The 14,399-nt window shown below is 39.0% G+C and overlaps 1 protein-coding gene across 1 annotated transcript in view; it reads right to left on the bottom strand.

The window, feature by feature from the left end:
* Positions 1–14,399, bottom strand: part of qars1 (glutaminyl-tRNA synthetase 1) — a 78,436-nt gene that overhangs the window by 45,017 nt on the left and 19,020 nt on the right. The window contains exons 4-6 of the mRNA XM_077224575.1: positions 2,043–2,118; positions 1,898–1,962; positions 1,757–1,810 (exon numbers count right to left, since the gene is read on the bottom strand). Coding sequence (XP_077080690.1) covers positions 1,757–1,810; positions 1,898–1,962; positions 2,043–2,118 — 195 coding nt within the window. The remainder of the gene's footprint in view (positions 1–1,756; positions 1,811–1,897; positions 1,963–2,042; positions 2,119–14,399) is intronic.

A 14,399-nucleotide genomic window follows, 5' to 3' on the forward strand; every position in this document is an offset into this window, starting at 1 on the left:
ATACATAGCTACTTCATTGTGGAAAATGTAATGAGTAGGGATGTTAACGATTAATCGACGATCGTTTAATTGTCGATAATACATTTAATCGATAAAATTTATTGATCATCGATTAAGCCGGTTCATGGACTTGCTCAACCGCGAAACATGTAAAGCAAGCACGCCTGGGTTATGTTTGGGACCATTTTGCACCATCATGACTATAAGTTTGTGTGTGCATTCACAGCCTTTTGTTTTGTGCAAATGTAAGTTGTAATATTGTGTTTATTTTGTGTAGGCCTATCTATATCTGATTAATCTCATATAGGATGCATTTGGTTAAACATGTATGTAGTAAAGTGTACGGTGATCCTCTTCAGCACGCCAGCTCAAACGGCAATGCACGACTAATAATGACTATTGGGACAGTCATATTACAAAACATTATAAAGAGAACAATATTGTAATAAAACACTGAATTATTTTGGTTTAATTGCTCTGTTGCGTTGCTCCAGGTGTCCACAACATGAGTCTTTCTGAATGGCACGTAACTTTGATCAAATTCACTTATGCACTTAAATTATTCACTTAATCGATCGATTAATCGAGTAATCGGATACATTTTTTGTGTGCGTTTTATTAACAGAATAGTTATATTAAACTTGTGTCTATTTCAGTTAAAGCTGTTATAAGTTATATACTATAAGTTAAATAGTATGCAAGTTATAAAGCTATCTCATATGTGAATTTTCCTTTAAGATGTTATAATATAACCACTCTAAGCATCTAAGCATATTTGTGTATTCTGGTAGTTTAACGCTGAAGAAGAGCTGTAACGTGACTTGTTGTTGAACACGCAGTAAAAGCTGACGGACTTTTTGTTCCGTGCGTTTTAACTGAAAAATGAGTACTCCAAATCTGTATTAAAAACCAAGAGGCTGGGGTCTTTAATTTTTGGTTGTTGTCTAACTATTTGGCAGACGTGAAATACAAACAAGGTCTCACAAAGACTGCAATACAATATTTGTTCCTCCATCACGTCCCGGTGTGTCCAGTGAATGCATGCTGAAATTATTGTTGTGTGGCCACATAAAAGTTTAAGAATATTTGATGCATTGCTGCAATTGGTCTGACTGGCGTGTGTGTGTGTGTGTGTGTGTGTGTGTGTGTGTGTGTGTGTGTGTGTGTGTGTGTGTGTGTGTGTGTCTGTGTGTGTCTGTGTGTGTGTGTGTGTGTGTGTGTGTGTGTGTGTGTGTGTGTGTGTGTGTAGGGGTTCTTTTTTTAGGCTATACTCTCTTGCAATTGAACGTGATAGTTACGTTTACTACTTAAAAATGTCATCAAAGCTAAAAATCATATCTAGTCAAACTGCATCACGACATCGCTACAAATACAGTATGGGATTAAAATCAGCTGACATCAATAGGCTTAGAATATGTTACCTTGTTTCAGCGAGTTAAGTGTATTAAGTGAATTAAGTGTGTAATGATCCCACACTTAAGACAATTTCTGCAGTTTATTTACATATTTATTCTCCGCCATCGCGCCAACTAAATTCAAAATATATGCTTCCTGAACAGGTCCGTGTGAATAAACGGTCCGTGTGAAACAATCAAATCCCTGCGCCGCGCGTATAGTGCGCGTCATAGGAATTTAACGACGCTTCGAGGTAGAGTTTTTGCCTCGAGGAATTTTTGTAATCGAGTAACTTGAGTAACTCGAGGAATCGTTTCAGCCCTAGCAACAATAAATTAGTGACTGTGAAAAAAATATATACCTTGGGCTTTTTCTCCAGATCTGCCTCAGTTTTTGGACCCAGAAGGTGCAATACCTAAAAAGCCAACAGAAATATTCATTGCACATACATTAACAACGATTTAGACTGATTAGAGCAAGGTAGTAAAACTGTCACACAAACCTGCATATCCACTTCATTCTTGACAATCTTTCCATCAGCCCATTTGAGAGCGGCTCTGGCCTCACCTGAAGAGCACAAACAGACAGTATTCCTCATCAGCACAACGCATGACTGTACTCATATGACATATGACATGCTTCCTCACCCATGAGTATTCCCATGTTGAAACGGTATCTCTCTGCCAATAGCTGATCTTTGTGTTTCTTGATAATTAGTTCCACCTGTGGAATAGTTATTAGGTCAATGGTGGATGGATATTCTTATGAAACTATGAAAATCTAGCATATTTTTAAGCATAAAGCATAATCTAGCATTTTAGCATATATTGAAAAGTGTTGTACTCAACTTCAATAAAAGTACTATAAAATTAGCTTAAATATAGAGAGGAAACAATTACAATACTTGGGCACTAAATAAATAAATTAAAATAAGCATGACAATAGTGAACAGTTATAAACGAACTACTTGATATTTCTGATATTCTTGATAGTATTAACTACTTAATTTTACCATCAAATCATCATAAAAAAGTACAGGTTATAAAAAAATATTAAGCAGCACAACTGTTTCCAACATTGATAATAACTGAGTATCAAATCAGCATATTATAATGATTTCTGGAGGATTATGTGACACTGAAGAAATGGCTGATGAAAATTCAGCTTTGCATCACAGAAATAAATCATATTTTAAAGCATGTTAAAATAGAAAACCATTATTTTAAATTGTAATTATGTTTCACAATATAATAATTTCTTTTGGATTTTTGATCTTCTTTCAAAAACATAAAAAATAGTAAAGGTACTACAACTCTGTATGATAACAGAAAACTGGCCAGCAAAAGGTAGAAGAGCGAGCATCACAGCTTGAGTTAGCTAACACATGATAGCTAGCCTTGTAAATAGTCAATGAAATAGTGCTAACTAGCTTAACGCATTCTAGTCCTTCACGTCTATTGTGATCTCGAAATTTCCGTCCAGTTAATAATACCTAGAATATCAACTGCTGGCGGTAGATCCTTTTCCTATTTAGCACCAAAACTTTGTAACAATCTTCCTAACATTGCCCGCAGACACACTCTGTCAGTTCAAATCTAGACTAAAAACACATCTCTTTGGCCTAGCATACACATAACACATTATAGACTTCTATAATTCAATGTTAGGCTGCATAGTTTAGATCAGCCGGAACCTGGAACACTTCACATAAATCCTGATGTACTTTGTACATCATAAGAAGGATGGCATCTACGCTAATATTAGTCTCTCTGTTTGTCCCGAGGTTTACCGCAGTCCGCTGGATCCAAGCCATATCCAGACCTGATGAAGGACCATCGCATGTACACGACGACAACGCATCCCTGAAGTGCCAGCCTCATCAGCCCTGTGAAGCCCTAATGTACACCTCAACAAACTCGCCTCCATACCAGCGTGAATACTCCGACCTCCAACCAGATGGAACTGGATAAATATTGTGAAAATCCTGATCCAATCTGACTTCTGACCTATAATGCTGCCTGAATCATAATCATACACTGTTCGTTCATTGGCCAAAGGAGGACTGGCCCCCTGACTGAGCCTGGGTTCTCCCGAGGTTTTTTTCTCCATTCTGTCACTGATGGAGTTTTGGTTCCTTGCCACTATCGCCTTTTTCGCCTTTCTTTGCCTTTGTCGCCATTGGCTTTTGGCTTGCTTAGTTGGGGACATTTAATTTTATATTTAACAATATTATTACAACATTATTTTCCTGTTATCTCTGTAAAGCTGCTTTGAAACAATCTGTATTGTAAAAAGCGCTATATAAATAAAGATGACTTGACTAATTTTCAATTAGCATATCTGATTTACTGGCTAAATAGCTACTGTATAAACATTTTGGTATTTAACACCATACTTGGGTACTTACCCAAGTAATATCATCGAAACTTAATTAACTGGATAGTACTTGGGTTCAAATGCAGCTGGATAGTACTTGGGTTCAAATGCAGCAAGTATGGCTTCAATAGTCCTGTGGCAGTTAGAACCTGGAGAATGGGGGGGGGGGATTCCCCCCATAAGCCAGTGATACACTTTACAACTGGCTGAAACATTCTAAGACTGAACTGAACACACTTACAGACTGTTTCCAAAGACTGCAGCAGATTTTAAACACTGACTGAATGCGACTCGGCGCGTTTGGGGCATGATCAGTCATAAGTATCAAATTACATTCATAATCGGCCTTACAGTTGTTAAGTGTGTCCTCAGCCTTACCAGCCTTACCTCAGCCCCCTAAATTATGGGGGATTTTTTTAGGGGGAAAAAATGTGTGGAGGGGAGGTTCATTTAAATAATCTCACCTAAATGTTTGCTCAGGCTACGTTTACATTAATTTGGATACATTTGAAAAAGGCATTTTCGTTTTAAAGCGCTCTCGGTCCACGCTAGCGTTTTCAAGCATTTTCCAAAAGTTTCTCGTCCAAACTGAAACGTCGGAAAATGCAAAATTCACCTTACAGCGAATGAGTAAGCCTTCATAAAAGCTCACTGAGATGATAGAGGTGGAACAAGAAATAATAAAGTTAACACGCAATTCTTCTGGCAGGATCATTTTATTTAGCTAAATATCTCACCATTCACTGATGCATCCAGGTCGCACTCACTCACTATTCTAAAACGAAACTGTTTTAAGTAGGAGAGCAAATGTGAGTAAATTTTATGTCATCTTTGCAGGACTGTGATATGATGTACATCAGCATCAGGAAATCACATTATAATCTCGTTCACGGTAGAGAAAGCTGCTTACACGTACAAAGTCAACAGTGAAGAAGACTTAAATTTAAACACAGCTTTTGTGTCTTTAACAGCTTTATCATATATATACACTGGCCCTGATAATCATCACAAATACTTACAATGTGAAATGTTGGATTTTCTGTCAATATGTGGAAGCGAATTTGCAAAGCGGAAAAAAATGTACAGAAATTTGCCAGTCGAATATTATAGGTTGTATTTTTAAACAGAATGAATATTTTGGAAGTGAAATCTGAAAGGTGAATATAATATTGAATTTTTAATAATGAAAATGTGTGTGAAATGTTTTGAATTGAAAAATTCACAGCTATGCATTAAAATGCAAGCACTGTTAATGCAATGTATTATTTTTCAATTAGTGCAATTCAATAAGCTTTTTTGTGTCAAAAACATTTGGCATTATTTTACTTCCGTATCAATAGCCATGAAGTAAGTAATGTGCTGTGTGCATGTGATCGAGGAATGTGCAGGGTAGAAATTCAACTGAAATTGCACTAAATCTGGTTGTTTTAACAAAAATTATGCTGCAAGACTTTTTTTCCAACTACATTAAGTTCCCTGTTATAGCCTAACCTACAATTTTGCAAATTCACAGTTTATTTCGAATTTATTCCCATATATTCCCGTTAATTCCCATGGAAAGTTTCCAGCCTTGAAAATGCCAGAATTTTGCAACCCTACTGAAGAATATGCAGTGTTATTTTACATTTGCGTTCATTATTACATTTCTGTACCTGAAAACTACTGTTAGACCTACCTGAAAAAACTGAAAAGCACTGTTTATTTCATGTGTATCTTTGTTTTTTATTTATTTGTGCTTTTGCTTGTAATTTGATTATTTGTTCTTATTTTATTACTGACTGTTTACATGTCTTTAATAATGTTTTAAATTTAAATTAGTTAGGCTAGTAGTTTTAGCTGTGGCCTTGAAATTGGAATAGAGAATAGTGAATCATGAAAGGTATCTGAAATTTTGCTGTATTACTGCCTGTTTTAGCAAAAAGCGGTTTCATGGCCGGTAAAATATATATTTCTTTTTCTTAAGTTCATTTTCTTAAACCACCAGCAGGTGTGGCAAAAAGTTAGTTTTAGGCCCTGCCTAGTTAAAAAGCACAGAGAAGTGCAAAGTAATCACTAAATACGTTTACATGCAGCCAATAACCCGTTCAAAACCAGGATATTAGCAATAACCCGGTCACGCACGGCCATGTAAACACCGGCAAAAAACCGAATATGCTCATATCCCTGATTTTAAAAACCGGGATATGATACCTGGGGTACCCCTTTTCTAATCCGAATTTTTGGTCATGTAAACGCGTATCGGCATATCCCCATAATGATTTGTGTTCTGCGCATGTTCTATTCGCAAGGAATCTTGGTCTTTTGAGTAGAGGAACTTCTCTGCGCATACAAAAACCCGTGTGCAGTGTACCGGAAGTAAACATGGCGAGAAGCAACACAGCATACATTTGGAGCGAGGTCAGTACCAGCACCAAAGCGCAAACAAATGCGATCGCTATCTGCCCCGAACTATTCATTATCCGCGTGCTGCTGCTGTTGTTGTTGTCTTTGGATACAGGAAGAAGAATCAGAAATGACGCATATTGCGTCTTAAGGTTGTCCGTACGTCCAGACGCTTACCGTGCGTCGCCGTTTACATCGTGATATTGCAATTCCATGTATACAGGAGTAACTCTCTCTGCTCACTCATGTAAACGGGTTACTCCTAATGTTTCAGAAACCCAAATAGTGACCTTAACCCGTCACTAATCAATGCCATGTCGTAATGATGGCGCTGAAGCCAGAATCGTTCAAAAACGGTACGTAATGCGCTAGTTTATGATTGAATCGGAGAGAAAAAAAATGCACAAGCGTGGTTTCTCGAGAGAGAAATCGCAGCTCATAAGCAAACTAGACGCTGCTGAGACATTACATGTCACATCGATGTCACGTGTCTTTACGGGTTGTGTGTGAACTCTGATTCCGGAAAATCACTGGCAGTGTGAATAAACCAAAGTCAAACGAACCCGGGCCTCTTCCTGAGTCTCTCCCCTAAGGCTGCACTTTGCTACTGGTTATTTCTTAGATTTTTGATGAGTGAGATTCGCGTGTTCCATGCTTGTGTAAAAGATCGCCTTCCTTCTGAACGGTGTCGGGGAGCAGCAGCTCATTTGCATTTACAGGGACACACACAAACATGGAGGGTTTTTGCTCTCACACAAAAAGGGGCAAATTGGACAAGCTATAATAAATGATCTGGGAATATTTTGAGCTGAAATTTCAGACACATTCTGGGGACACCATAGATTTAAATTACATCTTGTGAAAAGGGCCTTTAATATGTTGCCTTTAAGGAAAAAGCAGACAACAAGTGTCCAGGGTGCATGGGAACTCCTTTAAACAGTTTAAGCATCTCAGGTGTCACCTCATGAAGATGTCTGAGAGAATGAACAGGAAGTAAAGCTGAAATTTAGACATAAGATGGCGACTTTGAAGAAGATAAAAGTTCATGCATTTAAAAATGTTTTGATCAATACCAAGCTCCCGCACAAGCCCTGAAAAGTGAAGCCAAAGCATCTTGATCGCCCCCCGGTGACCGGTCCTAGTGTAGGTGTAGGGTATGGACCACTCAGACACACACTAATTATTCATTATATACAAAGGTTTTTGAAACTCCAAAACTAACAGCCCAAATGAACGAACACAAGGGCAGAAACACGCCGGTTGCTCGGGGTGGCCTCAACAGGGCCTCAGGCCTTGAAAAAAACAGCCATGCGTTCCTGGAGAAAGAGAACTCTCAACTAGGGGTGGCACGATCCGCCTTTTTGCCTCCGATACCGATACCTGTGACTCAGTATTGGCCGATACCGAGTACCGATCCGATCCAATACTAAAATAATAATTAAAAAAACAGTGCCAAATTACCTAATAAACTGTATCTGTATGCCACACTGTGGGGAAGAGACTGTGATTATTCTTTTGTTAAAGGTATCAAGCTTGACTTAAACATTATTTTCCTTACTTTGTAAAACAATAAACAGAGAAAATATATACTATATAATTAAAAGACATTTATTTTAAAATATAAAGCGCAACTTTTTTAATGAAGCAGCAACATATGATAGATTGGACAGAACAACTAAGGCTATCAATAAACTGCCATTGGGCAAAAGTATTGTAATATGAAAGGCTCCAATTCAGAGCAGCACGAACACTTATGCACATCCTGTGCGCAGAATGATGTGTTTGAAGCAACATGGAGTCACAGCGCGCAGCACTTCGCATTGAAAAGTTCAAAGCACAAAAGTAAGATATATATATATATATATATATATATATATTTCTTTATTTATTCATTAGTTTGAGCCTTTTAACAGTTTTAAATTTCAGTTAATGTGCGCGTGAAGAACAATTATATCACTCTCTACTCCAGTGTTGTGATCTAACCGGATCTAACAGACACCTGGTAGAAAGTAACATGTGAAACTCCAGCAAGTTAAAGTCTTTTTATGCAAACAATCGACATTTATCTACAGATCTACAGTATAATAATAGGAATATTGACTCATCTTGGAGAGAGTTTCATGGTGTCGACTGTCGTACCCGAGCGCGACGCGCTGTTTGAGTGCCGAATGTAGAATGACTGACAGCAGCGGAGGGAAGCACTTATTGGTGAACTTGAGTTTAACGACTTAAATCTGTACCTCACATTAAACTATATGTAATGGCTTCAGAAAACTTGGAATATAGTACACGAAAACATTATGGTGCTTTATAATGTTTTTGTGCCTTTTGTGTTGTATAACAATAACATACGTAGGCTACAATATCGGAATCGGATTTGGATGGTCTCGTCTGGTCGATACCCGATCCAGCAAATATTGGTAGTATCGGAGCAATACCGATACGGAGTATCGGATCGGCGCACCCCTACTCTCAACCAACTTCCACTTGACACTGCCGGAACCATCAACGTCTTAAATTTTCAACAACTTCAACAATTGTTCCCACTACAAATGCAAGTATTCAATTCAGTGAAATGTGAAAATGAAATTCTGATGGTTCTTCTTATAGTCCCTTTTTCCGGTTTCCAATTTAATCCTATCACTAACCTATTTCTGTATTTTTGTATATATGTGTGTTTAGTTTATTTATGTTTATGATTTAGTTAATAAATCTTATGCACTTTATGTATTTGGTTCTGATTCGCTTGCAATACGAAGTCCCTTTACGGTTTGTTCTTGCTACATGCTCAAAACGCTGTACATGCTCAAAACAATGTACATGCTAAGAAATAATTATTCTTCTGTGGCCAGGGAAGATACCCTTTTCTTAGAATAAATTAATAATCAAAATAGTTTGTTGGACGAACTGATTAATTGATTGTAATATTAATTTAGCCATGTCAAGTTAATCCAATTAACTAACCCAAATATTCATAATTAATCATAACAAGTTATTATTTATTATTAATATTTCATATAGCTAGGTTCCTTACATACATGATGGAGAATTTTAAGGCATCATATTAAACATTGTATGCAAGCAGACTGTAATCAATCATATGTTGTCCCATAAGTTTTTATTAACATCTCATACATGCACGTACAAGTTTCTGACTAAATCAGCAAAACTATAGCTTGAATATGCCTTCCTACGAATGGCAGAAAGTTTCACAAATGCTATAATGCATGTAAGGAACTCAGCTTTTTGGAAATATTAATAATCAATAATATCTTGTTATTATTAATTATAAATATTTGGGTCAGTTAATTGGATTAACTTGACGTGGCTGAATTAATATTACAATCAATTAATCAGTTCTTCCAACGAACTCTTTTGATTATTAATTTATTCTAAGAAAAGGGTATCTTCCATGGCCACAGAAGAATAATTATTTCTTCGCCTGTACAGTACTTTGAGCCAGTAGCAAAAACTGTGATCGTAAAGTGACTTGTATTGCAAACAAAACAGAACCAAATACATATTATGTACAAGTTTTATTAACTAAATATAGATATTTATATGAATATAAATAAAACTAAACAACATACACACATATATCGTATAAAAATACATAAATAGGTTAGTGATAGGATGAAATTGGAAACCGGAAGAGGGTCTATGAGAAGAACCATCAGAATTTCATTTTCACATTTCATTGAATTGAATACTTGCATTTGTAATGGGAAAAATTCTTGAAGTTGTTGAAAATTGAAGTCGTTGATGGTTCCGGCAGTGTCAAGTGGAAGTTGGTTGAGCGTTCTCTTTCTCCAGGAACGCATGGCTGGTTTGGTCAAGGCCTGGGACTCTGTTGAGGCCACTCCGAGCACCCAGGAGTAGTGAGGAAGTCGGAAGGATGGGTGATTGGAGTCGTTGTTGGTTGGAGTCTTTGTTCCAAAACTCTTGAGATTGTCCTTGGTTCTTTGTGAGAGATTCATCTCTCTCCTGCCTGAGCCCATATCTGGTTGGAATCGAGGCCTGCTGGGCCCTGGGGCCCCCGTGGAGGGGGAGGGGGTTCCCCAGTATCACCAGAACAGTGTTGCGGCTGGATGAAAGAACTAAGCGAGGTCACATGTGGACTGTCTCTAATAAGGCCTGGAAAAGATCCTCCCCTAAGGGTTGAACTCGACCAATCAGAAAGGTGAAATGTCTGAGAGGGAAAGTGGCTCTTAGTTGATTTACGGATCTTTGTCCCTAGCATGATTCTACCTTCATTAATGCTCAGATAGCTATAACACATCCACACTGCATTCTAGAAGAAGGTGATGTACATCAAAGTGTGAGTCATTAAATGAGGATTAATTAGGTAGGAGGCATGATACAGGTGAGGTTACATTGATCGTTAGTTGGTTGTATACCAGGATACATACCATAATATATACCTAATAGTACACGAGACAGTAAACCATTTACACTGTTTCTTTCACAGTTTTATGCATGTTCATTTATAGATCAGTTAGTCTATGATTAATGCAGCAAAGTCTGTTTTAAAGAGGGTTTCTGTTTCATAGTCTATCTCTTGAGTATGTGGCCACATTCCTCGGAGGTCGTAAAATCTCCTTATCATGCCCTGTAACATGACACTGTTTCTGCCCTTGTGTTTGTTCATTTGGGCTGTGTGAGGAGTTTCATAAACCTTTGTATATAATGAATAATTAGTATGTGTCCGATTCGTCCATACCCTACAGATCCCACCTTTCGATCGTTGTTGTCCCCCCTCAAGGACAACCACGAGCGAAGTTGGAAGTGCAGAGAGAGATCAGACACACACTTGTCATAGAAGGCTGGAAGGCTATGGTGGCCTCTGGTTGCTCTGCAGCAGGTGTTGAGGCAGCAGGTGTTGGGGCATTCTGAAATTCATTAGTTTTTGGGCAGGTGTTTCCTTGTGGTTGCAGGAAGTGGTTAGGCCTCTATGTAGCATAGAGAGGTTTTCAAGCTGACCTGGTGCTGGTGGCCGGAGGTCAGAAGGTGGTTGTTAGCCTCTCAGTCACGAGAGGTCTGAAGGATTGAAGTGTTGTTCTGTCCTTATGGTGGTGCCGACGTAAGCTTGCCTAAGCTGGGGTGGGCAAGGAGTCGGAAGCTTGTACCTTACAGGACTCCTCGGGTGAGTCCTGTGCAGGGAGCTATTTTGCGTGTGTCAGCAGCACCAGTAACTCTGAGGCAGGTGCGTCCAGCTGTCCTTGCGGAGCCTCAGATTGACACCTGTGTGAAGGGTATGGAAGAGGATGCTGTCGTTGACAGCCGTTGGTCCTCCTGTGGTGTTTGCAGGTTGAGGGTGCTGTCCTCCATGGCTTCTCCAAGGGGCTTGGCTGGTACCTGGGTTGTTGCCATGGTGACAGTTCTGTGCTGGTCCTGGGCATGCTCAGTCCAGCTGCATTGAATCTGACTCGAACCTCAGTCTCTAGCTGGTCTGTAAGGCTTTGGGCAAATGTCCGCTCCTTGTGGGACGCTGTGATCTATTATGTGAGGTTGTTTACCTTCTGTTTTATACCCATAAGGTGGGGTAAGGAGATGAGAATCTTGATCACCCCGGTGTGGCTGTAACTCTGGCTTGGGTCATGGGTCGTTTGTCCTCTTCTCTCATGATGCAGTTCCGTTGGCTCTGGTGCTGTCGGATGTCAGCAGCCATGGGTGGAACAGTGTTCCTCGCGATGGCTTGTCAGTCTTTTCGGTCTCCTGTCCGGTTAAGGTCAGGTTAAGTAGAGGATCTGCAACATTTTGGCACACTTGTGGTGAGAGACTAATGCATGACCCTAGAAAGTTCAGAGCCACGGTTTAATGGGTTCGCTAGATATGTAGCATAAAGCTAGGTATTTCATGTGTAGCTAGCTAGTGAAGTGTGTATTGTATCCTTATGATCTTAGCTGTGGATGTTAGGAGGCTAAGACTTGTGTGGTTCCGAGAGTATTTCCTGGAAAGGGGATAGCCGAGATGAAATAAATGACTTAAGATGGTTCTTATGACTAAAATATTCTCTGGACTTAACTGGTAGTTCACCACGGCTTGTCGAAGTGAAGAATAGGAGGAAAAAGGACAGCTTTCCTATTCAAATTATGCTTATTATCAATCCTCAGGACTATAGTTATGCCCTAGTAATCGTTGAAATTACTTGTTGCAGGGTGATAAAAATTAGTGCACTTGTTGAAAATAAACAAAATCACAAATAAAGGTGTCTCTGGTTCCTTTCTGGGCCCTATGGGAAATGGAACCACATTTGAACAAGAGAGGAAATGGAAATAAATCATATACATGACAGAATAGACAAGTGAATAGCTGACTGCTATTATTATCGAAGTAAAATAAAAATAAAAAGGACTTAAGTGATCAAAACAGCGGGAATGATCTGAAATTGAGAATAATCAATAGCACTAGTGACTAACCTTTAGATTTGCCTGGACCAACACTCCATAGTGGGTCACAGCTGTTGCGTGTTTAAGACCACACCGTGTGTGTCCCTCCAAAGGTTTAGTCAACATGCTGATGAAAATTCTCATAACTATAAGAATTCTTCTCTAGCTACACAGCTTACATGTAATTAAACTTGGGTTTAATTGACAGGGCATCTGCAAATTTAGCCTACAGCGCTCAGCAAGGACTATGCCTAAACTAGTGAAGGTGAAATTCAGCTGAGAAGAATTGAAAGTAAGGAAAGAGAAAAATTAGAAACCCTAATTGGGGTTAAAGAAAGTATTTTAGAATACTTTTCGCTGTATACATAAAAGCTGTAATTAAGGCTTCAAGTAAATGATGCTAACCGCTAACTGTAGAAGTTATTATGTAGCTTAGCCTAAGCTGGATGGATGCTAGGTTAGCTTAGCTTAGCCTAAGCTGGATGGACGCTAGGTTAAGTTAGCTTAGCCACCTAGGCTGGTTTGTTTACAAAATGACGTCACGAGTTAGCACTTCCTGTGACAAGTCGTTGTCATGGGAACCAGTGGATGTCAGAACAATTCAACAGTCTATGAAGAATGTCTGCACATTTTAAATGAGTTATGCATGTTTAAACGGGTTAAAAGGGGGCGCCTATACTTTAAGTCTTTCAAGAACTTGATGTTACATTCAGTAAAATGCAAATGTGGTTTGACATTTGCAAATTTCATGGAACTCTTCTCTTTACTTTACACAACTTATTCTATTTGTTTACAGAGTAAGGAAATAGATTTGCTGTAAGTCAAAGCTTGTCTAAGCCTATATAGTTACGTCCATCTCGTGCATAAATACTGACTTTTCAGCGAGTGAACAGTTTTGATCGCTAGGTAGCTCTCTGCTTGTAGATGCAGCCAAAATTTAGGTGAATTACATCAATCTAACAATAATTTGTAAGGTCGTTACTTTGTAGAAAGGGGAGCATCACCCAAGTCTACGTTTATATAACACTGTACTGAGATTCCTTCGTCAGAAACAGATTAAGCAATACTGCAATTTGGATTCCTTCAACCAAAGCAGACTAATAAATACCGGTACAGTGTGCATGCCGCTGAGATGAGATTCCTTTGTCAAAGGGACTTACGCTTTAATGCTGAAATTACCGATACCAGTTAAGACCCTTTTTTTTTTTTTATTATTATTATTATTTTAAGTAGAGATGTCAATTCCAGCTATCGTTTTATCTGCATTTAGACAAGCCAGCAGCTAGTGATCAAAATGTGTATCGCATATCATGTCCCATTTGGATCGGAATGATCAAATAAGCACTTTTAGGATAACAGTAGTTACGAAGGGGCTCTAGGTCATGCTAGTTTTCACAGCTTAGGTGGTTTGCTTACTATCTGGCATTAGGGTGACGAATGCCCTATTTGGAGTTTGTCCTATGCTGACTAGGAACTTTGTAGCAGAGTCGTGTATTGTGGTCATGCCGTGTGTCTTCTGGGTTTTGAAGTTCAGAGTCAAAAGGTTCTTGAAGCTGGTGTCTTCCTCCATCACAGGTTCGTTGCACGCTCCGAGGTAGCTCGCTTGATGTCTGTGGTAGTAGCACAGGGACTTTCAGGGTTACCCTGGTTGGTGTCTGGGACCGCGCCCAGTCTACATTCAGACTCTTAAGTCTGAGAATCCTGTTATGATGGCTTGTCCCAGCTGCTGGTAGTTAGACTGAATGTTTTCTGGCTGCCGAGCCAGAAAGCGTCGCAACTCTGGGCTGGATGTGATCCAGATCAGATAGAGTCTAGCAAGCTCTGGTGTAAATGCAGGGATATGTCTGGCCATTCGGT

The sequence above is a fragment of the Siphateles boraxobius genome, unplaced genomic scaffold (genome assembly GCF_051911475.1).
Source record: "Siphateles boraxobius isolate OS27281-9 unplaced genomic scaffold, OSU_SipBor_1 9, whole genome shotgun sequence".
Classification (NCBI taxonomy): Eukaryota; Metazoa; Chordata; class Actinopteri; order Cypriniformes; family Leuciscidae; genus Siphateles; species Siphateles boraxobius.